Source organism: Canis aureus, chromosome 17 (assembly GCF_053574225.1).
Source record: "Canis aureus isolate CA01 chromosome 17, VMU_Caureus_v.1.0, whole genome shotgun sequence".
NCBI lineage: Eukaryota > Metazoa > Chordata > Mammalia > Carnivora > Canidae > Canis > Canis aureus.
In genome coordinates this window covers 8,852,167-8,875,058 of record NC_135627.1, presented here as the reverse complement: position 1 = coordinate 8,875,058, position 22,892 = coordinate 8,852,167, and the positions used below count along the sequence as shown (strand labels likewise).

The following is a 22,892-nucleotide window of genomic DNA, read 5'->3' as shown; positions in this document are numbered from 1 at the left end:
GCTGTATTTGTGAAGGTGTTTCTGGATGAGATTCACATTTGAATAGATCCACCTACTCAAAATTTGGGGAGGATAAAATATCCTCCCCAATATGGGTGGTAATCCTCCAATAGTTTGAAGGCCTGAATAGAACAAAAGGCAGAAGGAAGGAGGAATTCATCCTTTTCCCCCCTGCCTCAAGTAATTAAGCAGAGTCCATCTAATATCATTTTCTCCTCTCAAACTGGGATTCACACCATTGTCTTCTCTGGTTCTCAGGCCTTTGGACTCAGACTAAACTATACCACTGGCTTTCCTGTGTCTCCTGCCTGTGGATGTCAGATTTGGGGACTTCTTGGTCTTTGTAATCACATGTGCTAATTCCTCATCCTTCTGTCTTAGTTCTATTTCTCTGGAGCTATCTTGACTAATACACAAGTCAAGTCTTTATTGGGCTAGTAGGCTCTATTTTTTCAGAGTTCTACTTAGAAACATTAAAACTTGCCATTTCCCTGATGTGTTTATTCAGTAATCTAATTCACAGGGCATACCTGAATTTGAGATTTTAGGTGGGCATTACCTAATCCTGTAAGTTACGTTCATAAATTACTATACACATAAACAACATATTTATACACATTTCATATCAAATATCTCCAAAGAATACTTTTCTATTTTTTTATTATTATTTTTAAATATTTTATTTATTTATTCATGACAGACACACAGAGGAGAGAGGGAGAGGCAGAGACACAGGCAGAGGGAGAAGCAGGCTCCATGCAGGGAGCCTGATGTGGGACTCGATCCTGGGACTCCAGGATCACACCCTGGGCTGAAGGTGGCGCTAAACCACTGAGCCACCAGGGCTGCCCAGAATTTTTTTTTTTTAAACTAACAATATCTAAACTACTTTCTCCAAAGAAGAGGGGAAGGAGATCATTCCTTTGAAATAGAAATTGTGTCCCTATAGACTTTCTTGCAATATAGACTGGGAAACAATTATTAGAGGAACCAACATATTCTCCATCCTAAGGTAGTAGGCAAAGAATAACTGAGCTGGGCTTTATCTTTGGAGGACTGTGTAGAGCGATGCCAAAAGACTTACTCTCAGCATTGACACTAATCTGTGTAGGAGGAGTCAGAGGAAGGTTGTTGCCAGATGTCCCTGGATAGTGTTAAGAATATCTTCCCAGGAGCCGGAGTTGGAAGAATTGGCAGCTGAAAAGAACACATAGCAATATAGTTAAAAAAGAGAAGCCTTGAGATTTCCAAAAAATTAAAAATAGAACTACCATATAATTCAGCAATCCCACTTCTGAATAATATCCAAAAGAATTGAAGACAGGATCTCAAAAAGATATTTGCCCACTTATGCTCATTACAGCATTATTCACAATAGCTGAGAGATGAAGTCAAGCTAAATGCCCATCAGTAAATGAACAGAGAAAAGATGGCATATGCACGCAATGGAATATTATTCAGCTTCAAAAAAGAAAGAAAGTCTGTTACATGCTATGACGTGGATGAGCCTTGAGGACATTATAATTAGTGAAATAAGCCAATCATGAAAAGACAAATACTGTATGATTCTGTTTACATGAGGTATCTGAAGTGGTCAGCCCATGTAAAGGGAAGATAGAATGGGGTTGCCAGAGGCTGAGGGAAGAGGAAGAGGAAGAGGGGAGTTGATGTTCAGTGAAGGTAGGGTTTCAGTTTTGCAAGATGAAAGCTTCTAGAGATCTGTAGTTAACACTAATGCACCCGTAGTTAACACTAATGTATAGTTCACTTAAAACTGGAAAAGATGGTCAATTTCATGTTATGTGTTTATTTATTTATTTTTTCCCATGACTGAAAAAAAGAAGTCTCTGATCACATGGCTTTTTCTCAGCTCCAGATGGTGGTGATGACACTTGCTGCCCTCCTTGAAAACTCTGTGCTGTTCCCACCGACTCTCACACACACCTGTTTTTGACCTTGCTCTCATTTTGTGCCAGTGTTCCTGCCTGTGGTTCTTGGTTCACCCCATTGGGCTTCCTCAGTTGCCCAAATTCTTTCCAAGGCATGGAGGACAAAGTGGGTGCAAGTTAAAAGAAAGATGAAGAGGATTGTTTGTTTTGGGACAAGTGGAAACAGGTTCCTTTCAAGGTCCCTGCCCAGTCTTGGCCCTGTTTTCTTGTTGTCAGTAAATCAATCTCAGGGATGGTTCCTGAGTGGAAATGTAGGTACAAACTCTGGGGTAATACTGTACAGTCCACTTGTACCTGGGCCAGAGCTACCGAAGTGTGGGAGAAGATGCTGGAGAGTATATTAAACTTGGGGTAGTAAACTCAATAACCTTTAAAGTTCTTTCAACCTCTGAGATTCTATTATTCCCCCAAACTGATTTATCTTTTATTGTTATAAAAGAAGACTTTTGTGACATGTTTACTCAAGATGTCTCTGTTGACATTTTATATTTTTCCAAATGTCACACTATTATCAATTATATATGAAGCTCCCATTAATTTATATGGTGGAATATTTGCCCAAAGTAAGAGAATTTCATTTATTTTTGAGATTTGGAAGCTTTGGATTTATATTAAGTATTAAATATAATTTTTTATGATAATTTCCCATTTCTGCACTGTCTGTTGACTCAGAAAGTGAAAGAAGCCATAGACAATATTTTAGTTCACAGACTTTAAAGTCTTAGCTTTGGTATCAGAATGCTGTGTAGGGACAAACAGCTCTTCTCCATAATTTTACTTATTTTAACACCATTATTTATTAGCAACAGTTATACTGAGCTAACCTTCCCCTGATGTATGGCACCAAACCAAGTGGGACATAAACACTGAGACCAGGCCACAGCAGCCTGGGAGGTGATTTCCTGAAGACAGAAATCTCTTTGTATCCATGTAGATGAAATTTAACCAGGATATATTTGCTAGAAGTGCCAGTCATCTAGAAGAGAGAAGGGGCAGTATCCTTTTTAGCGAGTGTGGGTTTGAGTGCTTTCAAATTAATCTCTTATGTTTTAAATATCCTCATTTTATGCAAATGGAAAAGTGGAAATTTTTAACATTCATCAAGTAGGCTTCTCCAGGTCACATTTTGGAAGTCATAAGATTTAGGACATTTAGTACACTTAAGTTTGTATTTTTATAAGGCAAGTAATAAGGTTACAATACTCCATCCTATGTCTGTCTCTCAGCATCATGTTTGGTTTTCTCTAAATTTTATAACACCTGTTGAAGAATGATTTTACTTTTTCTAACTCCATGATAACTAACCTTCAGTTAAATGGTTCCTTGAAAAAGGCTGTTTTAGCTTTCTTCTTAAATTTTCTTCTCTTGAATTGTATTTGAGCCTAAACAGTTCATCTGTGGATCATCAGAAACATAAGGATTACTCTTTTTAAAAACAAAATTTATTTTTTTTAAGATTTTATTTATTTATTCATGAGAGACACACACATACACACAGAGAGAGGCAGAGACATAGGCAGAGGGAGAAGCAGGCTCCATGCAGGGAGCCCGACGTGGGACTCAATCCCGGGTCTCCAGGATCACGCCCTGGGCTGAAGGCAGGTGCTAAATCTCTGTGCCACCTGGGCTGCCCTAAAAATAAAAATTTAAAAAAGAGAACAAATAAAGTGTCCACAGAAAAATCCAAAGTTTATTTAATTTTAATTTTTAAAATCACCTCCATCATAGAGTGGCAACACAGCTTTCTGAAGCCAGTCAACTGGGTTTGAATCTCAGCTTCACCTTTATTATCTGTGTGATTTGGAGCAAGTTAATGAACCATTTTGTGTCTTTGTTTCCTCTTCCATAAAATGGCATATAAAGAGCACCTCATTCACTGAGACAGTGTGAGGATCAGGTGACTATGTGAAGCACACAGAGTGATGCTGACCCATTTTGTACACTGGAAAATGGGTGATTTCTCACTATGGTTGAAGTGAAACAAACTAAACTCAGTCTTGTGGTTATCTTTCTAAAAACTCCAAAGAAGAGCAAGTGAACGGGAAAAAAAGGGCTTCATTACACAAAACAAGTATCAGTACCTACTACAGGCAGAGTACGACACCAGGAAGAGGCTGAGAAGAAACAGATATAGTTCTAAGTGTTAATATAAGATAGAGTTAGATAGAGGATGAGAGTGACTGCCTGCAGTCCTTCAAGGAGGCTTATTTACGGATTTTCTGTGGCCCACCCTGTGCGTCTTTCACTCTCATGACACTTACTCTTCTGGGTCATTATTGCCTGCCTTCAAGGCCATCCTCTGCCTGTTAGCTATGGATTTTGTTTGTTTGCTTTTTATCCCCAGTAACTAACAGTTCCTGGAGGAAAATGGGTGCTCAATATATATTAGACTGGGGAGTAATAAATAGATGCATGAATCCTTTCAAAATAAGATGGATATGGAAGCACCCATGGAAGAAATAGCATTTAATCTGGGTTTGAATGATAGAATTTACCTAAGAGCAAACCTGCCAGATAAAATACAGTAGGTCCAGTTCAGTTTGAACTTCAGATAAAACACAAATAAAATTTCAGGGTAAGAATATCCCATGCAATAATTGGGACATACTTACACTAAAAAATGATTCATTGTTTAAATTTGAGTTTCAGATAAACAATGAATCTTTTTTTAGTACAAATTTCCCAATACTGCATGAATATATATATTACTAAAAAATTGTAATTAACTGAAATAAAAGTAAACTGGATGTCCTGTATTTTTCTTTGGAAAATCTGGCAATCCTAATAAGAGGAATAGAGAATAGAAGGAATTTTAAGTTAAGGAAATAGCAAGAGAAAAAGAGGGAGGCATGCTTTTAAGGAAACTTCTGCTTTTAAGAAAACTTGAGTCTTTGAGTAGGAATATTTGAATGGAGAATTGTGTTAGAGGATAGTGACCAGAGTAGTCCCTTTTCCTTGCTGATTTTCTTTAAAAATGTATATTCCAATTTTTGAACACCCTTCACCCAATCTTGTTGTCTACTCCTTTCCCCAGCATGGAAGTGCCATATAAGGCAAAGGATGAAGGGTTTCTTAGACACTTAGTTTTTTGGTCATTGAATCTGGAAGGATACCTTAAATGTCATGGACTATATCACAGATAGGCATGTGGCTAAGTGTTTACGAAATAAGTGAGTTACAGTAAACAACCATTTAAACATTTCAAATGGCTTTATTGGAGCTCTTTAATGTAGAAACCGACCATATTGTTTTCTTTAGATAGACTCAACCCTAGACTTTGACAGGTGCTGTGTAGGTTAGTTGAAAGTCTTCCCTTCGCTTTTTCAATTTACTTATTATAGGAGACAGCTTGAGCTCACTCTCCCGAGGTCAGCATTTCTCCCTCCCTCCCACTTTCCTTCCCTTTTTGCCTTTCTTTTTTTGTTTCTTTCTTTCCAAGTGGTTCAGTGATTCAATGTCTTTTAAATAATGAGAAAACAAAAAATATTGAGTTTTTATCTTCATCACATGGTTTGTATTGAGTATCATCTGTTTACTATAATATACTGGGCTCTGATGAACCTTATAAAAATCCATTTAAACAAAAATAGTAACATCCTTCCAGGTGTTCCTGTTGAGATACAAGATGACACCTTTGAGATGGTTCTCAAATGAACATTCCTTTGCTCTGTACCTAACATATTGACTACAAAGTCACCCTACCCAATTGGCCATATTGAAGTCATTTTTCTCATTTTTTCCACCTTCTCACTTTTAAAAAATATTTATTTATTTATTTGAGAGAGCATGAGAGAGAGCTAGAGAGAGTGAGAGTGAGTGAGAGAGAATGTGAGAGTGGGGCGGAGGAGGGGAAAAGGAGAGGGAGAGAGAAAATCTCCAGCAGACTCATTGCCAAGCCGGGTACAGAGCTCCATACCATGACCCTGAGATTATGACCTGAACCAAAATCAGAAGTTGAATGCTAAATCAACTGAGACACCCATGTGCCCATCCACCTTCCCACTTTTTGATCATAAGGCATTTAAAAGGCACAGATCCAGAGAGAAGAAACCACAGAGACAAAGAAGCCAGGCTCAGGGAGAACAAAGAGATATGATTTATTTTCTATCAGCATCCAGAACTTCTTATTATAAAGCCCAATTTTATTATTCTACATTTGTGAAGTGAATTGTTTACAATGATAACAGGAAGAGAACACTGAATTTTGTGAGGATGAAAGACTAGAGATAAACTAAAGGATAATTAAGACGTATGGTCTCAAAGAGTAATAATATAACCTGGCTTTTAAAATTTCATTTTATTCCAGTGGAACCATAGCCTTGTGCAGTATGCAGGTTATCTGAGAACATGAGATACTTTTGGACTTTCACCTGAAAATGTAAAAAACATCAAGATTAAAAAGAAGTCCTGCTTCTCCATTTTTTGTTGCTCTTTCTGCTTTTTTGGCTTTTGGCACATAAACAGTATATTGAGAAAACTGCTCATGGCCAGTAACAGGAACAAAACAGGGAAAAAAGAAATATTAAATTGATATAGTCAGTAATATTTGCAAAATGGAACAAAATAAATTTAAATAAATATAAAGTAAATCAAAGGATATTTATCCACAATACAATCTTTAATTCAACATGAAAAATATTTACTCAGTGCTTTCAGCATGCCAAGCTCTGTTTTAGGCCTGGCAGGGGATACAATGATACAGTCTCTCCCCTCAAGGTGAATACAGCTTGATGGTGGTAAGGGAAACAATTCAATATGTGAATGATTATAATATAGAGCAGAATGGAATAAGGGCCCAAGGAGAGGTACACCCACGGTGCTAAGAGAGATTAGGTGGAAAGAGATTACATCTTGTTGCTAGAGTGGGAGGACACGGTGATTGTGCTCATGGAGGAAGTAAAATCTGATATGGAAAAATTAACAAGGCTGGGGGAGAAGTGGGAAAGAACTTTCTGGTGGAAATAATATCACAAGTCATCAAGAAAGATCACTGCGGAACATCGAATACTCCAATCTTGCTGGAGTGTGTTATGTATTTGGATCATCAAAGGAGATCGGGCCAGAAAGATAGGTTGAGGCTAATCTATGAAGGCTTTTGAAGAAAGGAGGCTGGTGGTAGTAGCTGTGGAGACTGGAGGGCACACATCGTGCAGTATCCTGCTGCTGGCTTTCAAGGATGCCTGGCTAGACTCAACCACTCAACTCATTGCTGCTCCTGTTTTAGAGGTGTCTCATTTATCTTTTAAATGCTTCCTTTGTTCTGGACTTTCTGGGAAGCAAGAAAGTGGGAATGGACTAGAGCATGTGCCAAGGCTGCCATCTAGTTGGTGGCAAATTTTCTTTCTCCTTGAATGTAATGACAGCAACATTTAAAAATATTATTTGTCATTTTTTAAACTGCCAAGTGATGGAAGAAAGACTGAGTTCAAACAAGCTCCAAAGATGTGACTGTGCTGATTTGCCTCGTGCCTGCTCAGGACGCACTTCAGCAGGTACCTTACATGCATAGGTACCAGCGCATCTTTGTTTAATTAATTTTAGGAAAGGTGTTATGAGGGAAGCATTGGAGGATGGGTATTGCATGAAGTTACTCAAGACAACTAGAAGAGATCTGAGCCAGAAGTACAAAACCATTTCTGGAGAGTTTGAGAAGTAGGATCACAGAAGTCAAACTTGTCATCACGCCTGGGTACCAGAGAAGACACAAAGTCTAAAACGTCAGGAGTCAGCTGATGGTGGGGACATTACTGATGAAACATGATACAGTGAGATAAGAATATCTAGGATTGGGACACCTGGCACATGGTCCTATTGGGTGCTAGACATTTGGCTGATAACAATAACTAACACTTATTTAATTCTCTATATAATATCAAAGTCTGAGATATCGTAACCTGAATTTTTTTCTCTCTCTCTGAGGCCATCTTCAACTGAAAATGGCACAGGTCTACACCTGCCTAGGTTCTGTGTGCTTTTCAATGTATCGACGACACTTAAGTTCCCTCAGCACCAATATTATATCCTCACCCCATAGGTGAAGAGATTGAGGCAGATGGAGGTGAAATGATTCACTCACTGTCACAGCCTGGAAGAGGTCAAGTTCTAATTCATCTTATAAAGAAGAACTGTATAGTAAGAGAGGTAATTATGTAGGTAAGTGGTCTAGGAATTTTAAAAAATAATAAATCCCGTGTTTCAATATTAAAATCAAAGAAATGCTGGTAAAATTGTACTTGGATCTCATCAAGGACCCATTTATTAACATAAATGAATAGTTACTTAGATTAGAAATTTGCAAGATTAAGATTCAGTCTTGAAAACAGATTTTTTTTTTTTTAATCAAACTATCTGCATGGCTATGTTAAAATTGGTATAGAAGGTCTTTGGTGTAAGTTTCTTTGACCCTGTCAGTTTGTTGGCCTTGCTACATTGAAGTCATGCTTAGGCCATACAATACAAAGATTTTTTTTTCCTCTTCCTGCTTCCAGATTGCTAGACTTTGCCTGCAGCTCTGTAACGGGAACAAATGCATTCATCTCTTCAATAAATGGGGCTCTCAGCTACTAGGCATTTGTTTGGAAGGACATTCAAGATGTAAGGCACATCAAGCATGGGGCCCTTGAGCATCTGTCTGAGTCAGCTTTGTAAAGGCAAAGCACTCATTAAAGAAATGGGTACTGAAGACAGCTGGAGGCATAACTGTGCTTGGGGAGCTGCACTGAGGCAGGGGAGAGAAACTGCTCCTCTGTGACTACCCAGGGATCCTCCGTGTCTGAGAGAAATAACTGTGGAGTAGTTTCCTGGTTCTTTGAGAGAAAAGGTTGGACTCTCCCTGATAAGTGAGACTGGTACTTTGCGCTAACCTCCAAAGGGCCAGGAGTGTCAAGTTCTCTGCCAGAGTGTCACTTGGTAGAGATAACAGTACGTGCTAACAATAAATCTACAGTGTTCCTTCATAAACTAGATACTGGGTAAGCATGCTTGTGGAATGTGTGTTCGTTTAACATTACCTTCTATAGAAAAGCTACTGCTTTGTACAAAGAAATGTCTTCCAGAGCTGACAGGTAGAGCTAGTTGTAAGCCAGCTGTCGAAACCCATTTGCCCTGTTCCCTAGCCCTTGAGTATATACCCTTAAGGCAAGCTGGGTCCATCCTTAAGGCAGTGAATTACCAGGCAAATTTCCAGGGACATCAAAAACTTGCATTATTCTTTTCCCTTTAAAAAGTACAATTCCCTTATGCTATGATCATCCCTAACTGTTCTCATGGAGCATGGCTGTCTTTTCTTCTCTATTCCTTTTCATGCTTGGACTTTCCATATAACTTCTTTCATTTCTGCCATTCTCTTTCTGGAGTGAGTGACGTGAGGAATCCACAGAGGCAGTTGGATTAGTGGTGGTGGAGTGCAGGAAGTGAATGCTTAATGATAACCTACATCCCAGAAATGGAAGGTATGGTTGGCCCAAAAGTGAGGCTTATGTAAATTAAGTGAACATGATGGATATGAAATGGTTTACATAATTTATTATGAATGAAGCTGTTCTCAAAAGCCTAGAGAGAGTAAGATGTGCCACCACCCTCTCTCCATTCATGTCCTTGATTCTGGAATCCTTTCCAGTGCAATGTTTTTGCATCATGTACCTTAGATTGCAGTTGGGACATGAGTTGAAAATGATTGGCTTAGTGAGCAACACTGTTTCTTGATCTGATGGCATATCACTTACCATTGTCTTTGTGGCAAGTCTCTTGTTTTCTTTGTTATAACAGGAAGTGCAGTTGATTCTTATTTATTTAGGGAATGAATATTAATTTTGGGGTATACTAATCTCTTTTCTCCTTCTAGTTGACCTATTATGATGCTTATCTATTTATTAGCACTTCATCTATAAACATGGATAGTAGAAACAGGAGATGAAACTTTAGTTATTTAAGCTTGATGTTGTGGTAAAGAGAAAATGAAAGAGTTTTGGAAAAAAGAATAGAGTTATTAGATCATTAAATTCAATTATGTTATTACCTATTTTCACAAATAATTAAGTTGGCTGTACATAGAAACTTAGTAAGACAGAAACATTTTTAGTGACTATTTATTCACAAGGCTTACCTTACTTGCATGTAAAATATTAATTTAATTTAATTTTATTATTATTTTTAAAGATTTTATTTATTTATTTATTCATGAGAGACAGAGAGAGAGGCAGAGACATAGGCAGAGGGAGAAGCAGGCTCCCTGTGATCAAATCCCTCATCGGGCTCTTGATGAGGGACTTGATCCCAGGACTCCGGGATCATGCCCTGAGCCAGAGGCAGATGCTCAACCACTGAACCACTCAGGTGTCCTGCAAAATAGTCATTTTAAATAATAATAGTAATATTATTAATAATCCATCTAAAGTTCTAGTTGTGATCAGCAATTAAAATTTATTTTCAGTTAAATGTTAATTCAACAGCTGAAGGCATATACCTTGAAGTATCAAATTTATGACATAAGCCAGTATCTCATTGGATATGCAAGGTAATAACCTCATTAAAACTACAGTGTGAAAAAGAGATTAACATCATGTTTCACCAAGGTTAAAGGCAAAGGGATAGACAAAGTATGAAAAGAAGACAGTTAAGTAGAAAAATGCTCAAACTGACATTTTATTTTTATATATTTTGTACCAATAAAATAGCAGATGAAAGAGACAAGTTACCACCAGTTGAGGTCAGAGGGGAATAAATCAGGTTATATGATCTAGAGTTTACATGACCATAGCTGCAGTGACTCAAATAGTATGTCAAAAGCTATTGGCTGATTGGTAGTTGGTATAGATTTTTTTTTTTTTTTGGTTTTGATTAGAGAAGAACATTTAGTGAACATCTACTGTGCCAAGTAGTACACCAAAGTATTTTTTAACTTGCTAAATTATTTTATTCTTCTAATAACCTTGTGATTACTGACAAATGAGAACATTTATTTTTGCTAACAGTCACTAATAGATGCAGTCAAAGTTTATAGTAGAGGTGGTTGGATTGACCAGATATTGGGATATTGATTATAATATGGAGACATGGATATGAGGAAACAAAGAAACAATATACTAAGACTAACTAAACCAACATGAGTTGGCTACATGGTGAGTCAGAAGCTGCACCAGGTTTAGTTGTCACACAAAGAAAACTTTATTTGTAGCAAATGAGATTATGGGGCACAGCTTTGAAAACCATGACTCCCCAAGCAAGGCAGGATGGGTTCCTTTTATTTAGCGTTAGGATAAATATTTAGATAGGGAGGTCTTGTCATTGTATATTGATGTAGGCATAAGGTCACAAGTGTATCTTAAGGAAACAAGCTTATACACACATTATATGTTATGTAAATGAGGCTTGTGTTCTTCCTTGGGTAGAGATTTTAGTATTATAATGAGGCAAAGGTAGTTGTTGGTTACTCTAGAGATTACTCCATTTGTGCTGGCAGGAGTCCGGCGTTAAGCTCAGACTGGTCTGGGTGGTCTGGTCCAGTTGGAAGTCTTGTCAGGGCAGTCACTATTGCTTGAATGGTGGTTTTGTTTTCCATTTGCCCAAGTTAAGAGATAAGATGGAAAGAAGAGCTTAAGGAAAAATGGGGGACCAAGTTTGATGAGTACAAATAGGTGGGCAATAAAGGTCAGGTCTTGGGGTTTAGCTGGTGATAAGAGGACTTCATAGTGCTTTCCATAGTGCTTTCCTTGACGTTATACTCAAATCTAAAAGCCACTTTGAACCATTTTTGATAGTACAATGCGACAAGACAGCTATTTGGTGATGATCTTTAGTTTAATGATTTTGTAGGATTGTTAGCATCACCCTGCAGACTCTATCCCTAGCAGTCTGTTCTGTAAATATTTATTCTTGACAACTAAGGAAAAACCAGGTGTGGTGATTTTAAAATCTTCCCACAAATTCTTTGACCATTTTTCCTGAAGAAGTAAAGCAGAATTTTGCTTCTTTTGAGTGTTGACCAGACGTAGTGAATGAGGTGAAAATGATGGTGTGTGATTTCAAAGATTGGGGCATGAAAGGGTTTGCATCTTCCTTATCACTCTCTCTTGGTTTACTCACACTTAAGAAAGCCAATACCACATTTTGAGAACACTAAAGCAGCCCAATGAAGAGATCCATATTGTCTAAGAAATTAAGGCCTTCTAAGGCCAAGAGTCAATGAGAAATGAGGCTTCCTGCTAATAACCATGTGAGGATGCCATCTTGAAAGCAGATCCTCCAGCCCCCATCAAGCCTTCACATGACTGCAGCCCCGGATCATAACTTGACTGCAACTTCATGAGACACCTTGAGCCAGAGCAACCGAGCTAAGCCACTTCTTGATTCCTTACCCACGGAAACAATGAAATAATAAATGTTTATTGTTTTGAGCCACTAAGTGTTGGATAATTTGTTGTACAACAAAAACTAATTAATATTCTAAGAGAGAGGATATATGTGCCAGCACCATTTAATCTGTATTATTGGAAGGAAACAAGCTGTTTTAGCCTGAGAAAACAGCCCTAAAGTCAAGATTGCATGCTTTTGTTATATTAGAGAGTCAATCCGAAGCAAGCAAGAGTGAAGGAAAAAGAAAAGTGAGATGAGGAAGAAAAGGAAAAAATTCAAAGTGGTGCTTAACAAAGTTGGCTTCAGTTTCTCAGGATGACATAGTTGATAGCTCAGTCAGGAAGTGTCTCCAGAAGGGTGGAGAAGTGATATGACACTACTGTGCCTTAGAGCAATTAAGTGGGGAGGAAGGGAGAGGAATTTATTTGATAGCCTCTTCCTGTCTGTCTTGGGTCAAAGTACTCCCCACGGGGCATTAACTCTTCACGTTCCTTAGTAATATCATTTTGTCACTCTGGACAACTACTAGGAATGCTAGACTCTCCAAGGGTCTTGTCATATTGGCTCTGGGCACAAGGACTATGTACTTCTTGCAAGGGTGAATGCGTAGAAGCCATGACAAAGTCTGACTCCAGCACTTTGGAGAGGCTGAGAAAGTTGTCAGGTGTTTGGAGACAGGAAGAAATGACTGTAGAAATATGTGTCTTTACTGGAGCCATTCTGGCCAGGAGACAAAGCGAGGAGCTGAGATGGAGCTGAATGGATCTGGGATAATGCATAAACTCGTCTGATATCCAATTAAAAAGACACACCATATTTGTGTATGAAGACTAGAGCATTGTGAGAAGATGTAAGATTATCCTGCGGAAGCAGTATCTTGCAGCAAGTAGGAGTTTAGGTTCTAGGGTTTAAATCACTTCTCTTATACTTCCTAGTTAGGTGACCTTGTATACACTGGATAACCTTTATGGACCTCAGTTTTCTCACCTTTAAAATAAAGATAATAATTGTACTCACTGCCCCAGGAAGTTTAAATGAGTTAATAGATATTTAACACTTGCGATAGTGTTTGACATAGAGCAAGTGCTGGATAAGCATTGGCAATTCCTGATCTTACTGCATACCAGGAGCTTATAGGTCTGAAGAACAGATAGCAGCATAAAACATGAAATTATTAAGTGAGGGGACAGAAACCCTTATAGTGACTAGAGATCAAAACCTCATTAAGAATTTTGCATGTAAAAGGCAAGGTAGGTATGTAATTAGAGTGGCAAATTAACCACTGAGTGTTTCTCCTAACTTGTATTTGGGAATGCAGATGTGGTGGGTTCTTTTTTTTTTTTTTAATTTTTTATTTATTTATGATAGTCACAGAGAGAGAGAGAGAGGCGCAGAGACAGGCAGAGGGAGAAGCAGGCTCCATGCACCGGGAGCCCGACGTGGGATTCGATCCCGGGTCTCCAGGATCGCGCCCTGGGCCAAAGGCAGGCGCCAAACCGCTGCGCCACCCAGGGATCCCAGATGTGGTGGGTTCTTATGGTTATTTCTGACTCCATGATGACTGATTGGTTGACAGTATAGAAATATAATGCATTTATTAGCTACCATCTATGTGCTGGGGATTGCGTAAATTCTTTCACATACTGATTTGTGTAGACTGGCCAAGGGAGAAAGTCCACATCTTTTATGCTCTACTGCTAATCTAGTTGGACTTGGGATATGGTCTAGTTAAAAATCTCCAAATAAAAAAATCAAGTGAAGAAATAAATAGGAATCAGAGTAGACTTCCCAGATAGGCCTTAAGCCACATATGTCTACATCTGAAAATAGCAGGGGCAATGATAAGGGAAAACAGTCAATAAAAAAAGATACTTAAGTCAGCCTGTTAGTCACACCTGGAAAGGGGTCAAGAGTGAAGAAGAAACCATGTATCGATTCAACAAATATTTTGTGCTAATGCTCATTCCGTACCAGGCATCTTGCTAGATTCAGGTTCTACATCTAGGAAGGACAAAAATTCTCAACCTCGGTGTGATTTAGTGGGGGTGTTGGAGATTAATTTAAAAAATGGTTATATTTCAATGATACATTGTATAATAATTGTGTATACAAGGGTACATAAAAGTGATATGGGGCACACCTTCTGCTGTAATCAACTATGACACTGGTCAATATGTGGGAAATACCATTTGCAGATATTTGAAATTGGAAGCACAATCTCAAGAAGGAAAACTGACAGTGTGAATCCTACAGTTGTCTCAGATTTCCTGTCTGAGAGTACTTCATGGCCCTCAGGACCAGAAGAGGGAACACAAACAGAACATGCCAGGTGTGCTGACCTGAGGGGGAGGTAGCTGGAATTTGCAGAGCAGAGTGCTAATGAAGGAAACTGCTAGGAGGAAGAGCTCTAGAAATCGGCACGTAGGTCAGCCCTTGATCTTTGGCTGATCCCTAAGCTGCATAGGCAAAGGATGAAACTCCACAAGGCTGGGCCAAGGATAACCAGCACGGGACTGCGTATGGATAATTTCCAGAGCTGACACAGCACTAGGAGACATCCAATTTCTGACAAGTCAGAAGGAATACCTGGGCGTTCAGTCAAGACTCCAGAAGATCAGGGGATCCCTGGGTGGCTCAGCGGTTTGGCACCTGCCTTCAGCCCAGGGCATGATCCTGGAGTCCCGGGATCGAGTCCCACATCGGGCTCCCTGCATGGAGCCTGCTTCTCCCTCTGCCTGTGTCTCTGCCTCTCTCTCTGTGTGTCTCTCATGAATAAATGAATAAAAAAAGAAAAAGACTCCAGAAGATCATGCATGCCTTAGTAGAGACTCCAAGAGTTCATGCCTCAGCCCTAGAGCTGAAATAGCCCCAGAATTAAGACGATTCTGAATCTACAGTCTTGGAGCCTAAAAACATCTAGAAGATCACACTGCTATTCAAGTATCTGCCAAAACAAACACAATACTCCTTAAGGAAGACAACAAAATACTCTAACATCATATTCACAAAATCTACCATCCAGTGAAATATTATTAGATATGAAATAAGTAAAAAAAAATGTGACCCATAATTAGGGGGTAGAGATATGTCAATAGAAATAGGTCTAGAAATGACAGTGATGATGGAAATAACAGACAGGAATTTTAAAACTCCTGTCAGAAATATTTAAACAAAAGATTTAAACAAAAACATGAATACAGCAAGAACAGAAATTAGAGATGGAAGAACCAAATGTAATTATAAAGTTGAAAAATATCTCTGAAATAAAAAAAATTTTTAAAGATTTTATTTATTTATGAGAGAGAGAGAGAGAGAGAGAGAGAGAGAGTGTGCACAAGTGAGGGGAGGAGCAGAGGGAGTAGCAGATTCCCCTCTGAGCAGGGAGCCCAAAGTGGGGCTCGACCCCAGGACCCCAGGATCCTGACCTCAGCTGAAGGCAGATGCTTCACCAACTGAGCCACCCAGGCATCCCTCTAAAATACAGAATATGTAGATGGGCTTGCTAGCTGACTGGACACTGCAGAAATAAAGGTCGGAGAACTTCAAAAAGAGATACACAAACTTTTCTACACTAACGCACAGAGGATGATGATTTCAGTATTTGTCACAAATCAACGAGACATACACCAATATTATATTCACCTTGTAGATGAGGCAGCTGAGGCACGAGGGTGTGAGGAACTTCGGCAATGGTTACACTGTTGTAAGTGTGGGGTCAGGGAGCATGCTGAGGTGCAGGGCAAGAGGGAGGGGATTCAAACCCTCAGGAGGAGACTAGCAGAGTAGATGTGAGCCTTACCTGCCCTGCCTCTGGGAGGGCTCTTTTGCTCCTCAGGGAAGGAAGGAGCATGAAATCGCAGAAGGCCTTTTATCTCATATTTTAGTTTCCCCCGTTGGTTGCAAAACCATGCCAATTTGTTAGAGAACCAGACAGGTGTTACTCACCTCAGAAAATATTCCCTCCTTTCTTCCTCACTCTCTTTGGGATATGAGCCTCAAATATTCTGACTTCTGGATATCTTCACTGGGCCCAGCCGGTGTGAAGCAAGCCTGGTGTACAGAGAGCTACCTTCCTTACCTGGCCATGCTATCTTGCTGGAGTGTTCCTTCTGCCCTACATCTGGCTGTATAACCCAAATCTCAACCTGTACAAATACTCTCACATGGCCGGTCAAATGTTGAAGAATTCCCATGTTTAGCCTGGCTCCCTCTGAACAAAGGAGAAGAAATTTCTCTTATCTGGGATTTTTTTTTTCTCAATTTTGTTTTCTCTCAGTTCAAAATTTATAAAATTTCAAAACCAGAGGTAATATCATAGTTTTCAGATTGCTCAGAATACATAAAATCTATTACCTCTTGCTATGGACAGAATTATGTCATCCCCACTCCCCCTCACCAAATTCATATATTGAAGCCCTAACCCCCAATGTGACTGTACATGGAGATGGAGTCTTTGGGAAATAAGTAAGGTTCAATCAGGTCATGAGGGTGGGGTCCTGATCTGATGGGATTGTTGTCTTTATAAGAAGAGACACCAGGGAACTCTTCCCCTCTCCCTTTCTCTCTAACCCTAGAAAATAGAGATCCTCCCTCCCTCCAATAGCCTCATTTTGTATAAAGGAGAAACTGAGGGTCAGGGGGTGCAGTAGCAGATACATGTCAGAGGTCTGCTGGAGTTCACAGCCAGTGCTTTGAGCTACCACATTACACTGCGTCACAACCATGCATCTGAATTTTGGAAGCAACTCTTCATTACCTACTGCTTATTTGTGGCTGCCACCCCAGTGTCTCTCCTCTTCATCCTGCTCTGTGTTTGAACATTTGGTGGAGCACTTGGAGGCCGTGATGCCATCAATACATGTCATGTCCTCTGAGCGTCAGTTGGCCAGGCATCCTGAGACGCGCAGGACAGTCGCCTGATGGAGTGGGGAGTAGCGTGAGATGGCTGTTCTGAATCTCATTGCAGTGCCATAAATGCTTTGTCATCTGTCTAAAACCAGTGCTGCTTTGTTAACCAGATTGTCATTTATTTAGGGGCAGTGCATTGAGATGCACCCCACAGTAGTTACCTGTTAATTTCAGTGGTGGCTTAGGTGGGGAGTGTTCTCTGGGCAGCACTGAAGACAAGATGGACCAAGATGACACAGAGAGCTGTGCGGCTGCAGACAAAAGGGAAAAATAGGAGGAGATGAGGCAAACTGCTTTTGAACATTGTTTTCAAGAGTAGAGACTTTAAGTTAACTGGGCGTCCATGATCTTCTAAAAATCACATGCAAACTTGTGTGTGTCTGTGCCTATGGAGTACCTTTTTAAAGATTTTTTTTTATTGATTAAAGCTGTCTGTTAGTTATAAAAGGCAAGGAACTCCTATTTCAGCAAGATGAGCCATAAATTCTTTGCTTGTTATATCCGAATTCAGGTTTTACTTGTTGAACTAAAGCAGTTACTAGTCCCAAGGACAGTCATTTATAGTGATGCAGGCACCATTCCTGTGGGAACCAGAAAAGGCTAAAAATTTTTTTAAAGATTTTATTTATTTATTCATAGACACAGAGAGAGGGGGGCAGAGACAGGCAGAGGGAAAAGCAGGCTCCACGCAGGGAGTCCGATGTGGGACTCGATCCTGGGTCCCCAGGACCACACCCCAGGCTGCAGGCGGCGCCAAACCTCTGTGCCACCGGGGCTGCCCAAGGCTAAGATTTAATGCTAGAAGCAGTGACAAACATGAGCTAGCAGAGTCCCTGCCCTCCACTGGCTTATGTCCTGTGGGGTCAGCCCCTATGGAGCAAAATTGGAGACAACCCATTGCAGGATTCTACCTTTGCCATCTTTATGTTACTATATGCTGTAGATATATAAATACCATATACACACATACACATACCATATACACACATACATATGCATATACGCACACATACACATGCACACACATATACACATTTACACACATGTATTCACATACACAGAAATACACATACACATACATATGTGCACACATACACACATGTACATTTATGCACACATATATGGTAGACACACATATATGCACACACACATATCATACACACATTCCTAAGTCTGTATATTCCTGTATGTGTATCCATGGATAGGCACTACTATAGGACACATACCACATATATAGTCTTTTCTTCCACTTTGCCCTAGGCACACCACATGTCACCTTGAGAAACAAAGCTTGGGTAAGCTGACTAGAGTGTCCTGGCAAATGGCAATTGTGTGAAATAATTGGTTCGAAGCCACCCCTCAGGTCTAGGAGAGAGCTTCAGTGGCCTATGTCACTGAAATTCTTCATTTCCGGGACAGGGTCAGCCCTCCTGGAGCAGAGTGTTTCATGGGATCAAGGTAGGATGACATATGAGATGAAGGGGCTTCTGCTCAGCTGGTTTATGAGCGTATATGGTACATTGTATGAGAACTTATTTCTCGGAAGGACCATCTTTAACTCCAGCAATATGTCCTAAAGATGTCTTACAAGGGCAATCAAGATTTAGCCAGGGGGCTAAGTGGGAGGAAGTTATAATGTACAAGGTGAGTCTTTTGAGACTCTGAAAAACCCATTAACGGAGAAGTTATTAATGTCTTTTTTTATGCAGCTATAGTGCAGAGGCAGACCCCAAAGAAACCAATCCACATTATGAAACATTTTACAGAAATCCATTTTTAAAAATAGGAGAATGCTCTAAATGGAGTCTGGAGGTGGGAACTGAATACGTGCCTGGCCTCCTGGGCCAGTTGCGGATTTTCTAAAGAATAAAGGGAAATTCTCCTTAGCCTTCACTTTGAGACAAAGAAATAGAACGAAATCTCCTACTGTAAAATTTGATTATCTTTTCTATTTTTCTTGTTCTCATATTTAATTTTCTTCCCTTGTCTCCTGTACTTTCTCTCCCCAAACCTAGTAACTCCAGGCCTCTGTTAACTTGAATTTAACTTTAAAAATATCAAATTATTAAACCTTCATTAGGCATAGATGTTATACACAATTAAGAGAGTTCCTCTAAGAATAGTAGACTATTCTTATACTGGTGGAATGTAAGGGTAGGTTTCTTATCCGCGAATATGAAGCCTCTGAACTATTATCAGAGGGAATGAATAAACTTAGAATGGTTTCTCCCATAGAGGTGACAGATTTGCATTCATTTCCCTTAGTCTAAGAGCTCTGTGTAGACAGAAACTGTGACTTATTCATCTTTACATCCTGTCCTCATAGCACAGACCAGGTACACAGTAGATGATCAGCAAATGCTTGTCAGGTTAGTTCATTAAATCTACAGTTCAACTATTAAAGTCAAAGACTTCCTTCTATATGCCACACCCTCTGCCAAGAGCTGTGTCTTCAGAGATGAATAGGATGTGGTTCTTACCTTTAACATCCTTAGGGGCTGGTGGATGACAGAGAAGAGGGGCATTGCTGCCAGCGGTGGGGACAGGGAAGGAGAGGAAATACAAGTAAGTGGTTGCCAGGTAGAAAAGAGAGGAAGCGTGTTCTGGAGAGATGGTCATTGACAGGGCCAAGGCCAGGGCAGAGCGAGGCTGCTCTGACCAGCCCACATTCCTCATGACCACTGCAAGAGAGCTGGCGAAGGTTAATGTTGGAGATCAAGTGTACACAGGTCACTGTGGAGGACCCCAGGATCCATGAACCATTCCTTGACACCCCAGCGTGTTCTGATCAGATCTCTTCATACTCTTGAAAAACATCTTTTTAAACAATAAGATGCACACTGGTACAAAGGTGTGCATGAAACAACGGAGTCCACTGTTCAGCAAATCCAAAAATGTTTCCCAAACCCAGTTATTTTACTTCCCAAGGCATAAGGATAAATAGAAAGAAAAGTATGAAAACCAAATAAATACCAAATAGAATTTTCAAAAGCTGCACTGGAGTTTGCTCCATGTTGGTCCTGTTGCCACTGCATACTTTTGTGCACCCATAATATTTTTAAAGACAAACGCAGAGGGAAATATCTTCGGTAAGGAGACTGTTAGTGACCCAGTAGCTGAGGCATTTGTGATGATTCGCCACTGCCCACTCAACCCTGAACACGTTTCTGGCTGCTGATTTGGGGATGGAAGAAGGAGTGACCAGGCAAACGTTTAGCTGTATGCTCTTTGATAAATCACTAATTATTTTCACTTATTAAAAGAGTGTTGCAATAAGTGATGTCTTTATTTTGTATTTTTTAAAGCTTAGTTATTTACTTATTTATTTGAGAGAGAGAAAGAGCACATGAGCTGGGACAGGAGCAGAGAGGGAGGGAGAGGGACAGGCAGACTCTGACCACATGGGACTCAATCTCATGACCCTGAGATCATGACCTGAGCCGAAACCAAGAGTTGGATCCTTAACCGACTGAGCCACCCAGGCACCCCAAAGACATCTGAATTAAAAAAAAAAACTTTAAAAAAGTAGTCTCTACACCCGATGTGGGGCTTGAACTCACAACCCCGAGATGAAGAGGCACATGTTCTTCTGACTGAGCCAGCCATGCAACCCATAAGTGATCTCTTTAGCTCTCAAATTCTCACACAGCAGCAATTTCTCATTTGATCCATATTTTTAATCAAAGAATAACCTTTACCTTTTCTCTTTATCTAGAAGTTAATTTGTCTTCTTTTCCAAGTTCTGCTTCCTTTTCTCTCTTCTATGCTTTCCCCTTTCCCCCCCTTAATTTTCTTTTCTTAGAGACAGAAAAAAAAAAAAAAGAAAGAAAGAAACAGTAACTTCCCTTTGGTACAACCAAAGTTAAAACACAGATATGAGAGAGATTATTGTGAGCTGTGCTGGAGCATTTAAAGAGGATATTTCTGACTCAATTGAATTTTAAACTTACCGAGGTGGGTTTTAACCTTTTATTGAGAATCTGATAAAAGCCGTTTCCACTTCTGCTCACCCTCCAACCCCCAATTTTGCATCTAGTAACAGGAAACCATCTTTCTCCCCAAACCTGCTTGGGGAGCTCAGGTTGGAAAGGCTTCACATATGCAGGAATCGAAGGAGGACTAGGGACAGCTGATTGTCCACGCACATGTCGAGTTCATTTTAAACACAACCTGCTGTTTCTTTTTTTCTCTTGCTTTTTCTACCTCCCCTCCATAACCTGCAACCCTCACGTGGGGGCAATTCACAGTTTTTCCAGGTGGCCGGTTGGAAACAGCACACATGTGCCGTCCTGTGTGCTCCTTGGAGAAGGGCCATAGCTCCTGCTGCAGGCCACTCAGCTGGGAAAGGCCTCTTGCAGATTTCAAGCTGCAGGGGAAATGCAAACCGGGCTTCTGGGCTCTGAAATTGTAATAAAATGTGGCCAGGAGTACAGCTGTGGGTAGGTCTCCCTATTTAAAACCTTTTTATTTTATGAGATATCCTAAATTGCCTGCTCTGAGTTTTATAGGATGATAAGTCAGAAATCTCAGATTCTACCTACCGTGTGGAAAAGATGGGGACAGCTCAGGTGAATGCTTGGCAGTTGTCTCTAGCACAGCAGGGATCCCTTACACAGTAGTGAGTGTTCTCAGTAGATAGTGTTTGCAAACTCTGGAGTTAGATGGGGGAAGTTGAACAGCCATCTGTTGGAGCAATACAACTGATGGAAGTGTGCATGCATGTGTGTAAAGTGCACACGTGTGACTTGTTCACCAGCCAGGCTCTATGTGCTGCTAAGGTTCATCCTTTTTCAGACTTCATCCTTTTTAAATATCCAAGTAAAAAATGAGAACTTAAGATGTTAAAATATACACAGTATTGCTCAAACATTGGGTTCACCAGGGTGAGTTTTGGGAGGCAAAGGTCTCTTTCATAAGAACTAAATGGTTTCATCTTGCAACTTCAAAATGTCAGCAATGATCAGCATTGCTCGTATTGGATCTCCCAATGCTCAAAATAATGCAAACAGGAAAACAAAGTCATTTTTGTTGAAGGAACATCCTTGTAAATACTAGACGTTGTGAGGTTTGGGGGTATTCCTCAAGGGTTCCACAGTATAATGATTGGGAGAAGATTCTCTTTTCATTTCTCACTCTGGAGAATGGTATGATATGCATTAATTCTGCAACTTTTACTTTTTGATTTTTAGATAGGATAAGAATTCTCACATGCAGACATGTGTGAGAAGAGATCACCTATGAGGTCAAGTGCACCCCTGTTGTTTGGACTGCCATGGAATTCCCATAATGATGATCCTCTGGACTCTGGGCCCCTGAGGAATTTAAGCCAGTTCTTTGAGACTCCCTGCTATGCACCTGCAAGTCTGGATGGAGGGATCATTGATCTGATTGATCAGAGATCCTCATCTTGGTGACTTCCTTCAACCCCAAAATGTCAGTGCCTTAGCTCTGAGTACTGCCACACTAGCAATGAAATGGGAAGTATAGATGAGTGGAAAATGAGGTTATTTTCTCCTGCTCCTGCTTTGTTCATTCTCCCAAGATGGCTTTAGATGGTAAGCCACTGTTTGTGGAGCTAGGCAGTGTGTTAGTTTCCTATTGCTGCTGTGTGACAAATGACCCCACATCTAATGAGGTCAAATGGGAAACAAATGTGGACTTTGGTAGGGAGGCACTCTATTC

At 40.1% G+C, this 22,892-nt stretch overlaps 1 protein-coding gene and 1 long non-coding RNA gene across 2 annotated transcripts in view; one reads left to right on the top strand and one right to left on the bottom strand.

Moving 5' to 3' along the window:
- The window catches only part of LOC144287746 (uncharacterized), a 31,833-nt gene extending 22,440 nt beyond the window's left edge, over window positions 1-9,393 (top strand). The window contains exons 2-3 of the long non-coding RNA XR_013355512.1: window positions 7,984-8,102; window positions 8,438-9,393. This is a non-coding gene — a long non-coding RNA (uncharacterized LOC144287746). The remainder of the gene's footprint in view (window positions 1-7,983; window positions 8,103-8,437) is intronic.
- On the bottom strand, window positions 701-20,070 carry LOC144287744 (uncharacterized). Its single transcript, XM_077855013.1, has 7 exons — window positions 19,691-20,070; window positions 17,372-17,461; window positions 17,059-17,218; window positions 16,248-16,352; window positions 3,255-3,344; window positions 2,774-2,925; window positions 701-1,197 (listed from the first exon to the last, which is right to left on the bottom strand). Exons 1-3 carry the CDS (start codon window positions 19,884-19,886, stop codon window positions 17,154-17,156), a joined length of 351 nt encoding a protein of 116 aa, XP_077711139.1. The 5' UTR covers window positions 19,887-20,070; the 3' UTR covers window positions 701-1,197; window positions 2,774-2,925; window positions 3,255-3,344; window positions 16,248-16,352; window positions 17,059-17,153.
- Window positions 20,071-22,892: the final 2,822 nt, after the last annotated feature.

Excerpts from the sequence above, each read along its gene's own strand:
- LOC144287744 (XM_077855013.1), bottom strand. The coding sequence starts at position 19,886 with ATGAGGAATGTGGGCTGGTCAGAGCAGCCTCGCTCTGCCCTGGCCTTG. Across the intron at positions 17,462-19,690 it reads AGCCCCTAAGGATGTTAAAG|CCGCACAGCTCTCTGTGTCA; the intron begins GTAAGAACCACA and ends TTTTGTCTGCAG. Across the intron at positions 17,219-17,371 it reads GCCACCACTGAAATTAACAG|GCGACTGTCCTGCGCGTCTC; the intron begins GTAACTACTGTG and ends CCACTCCATCAG.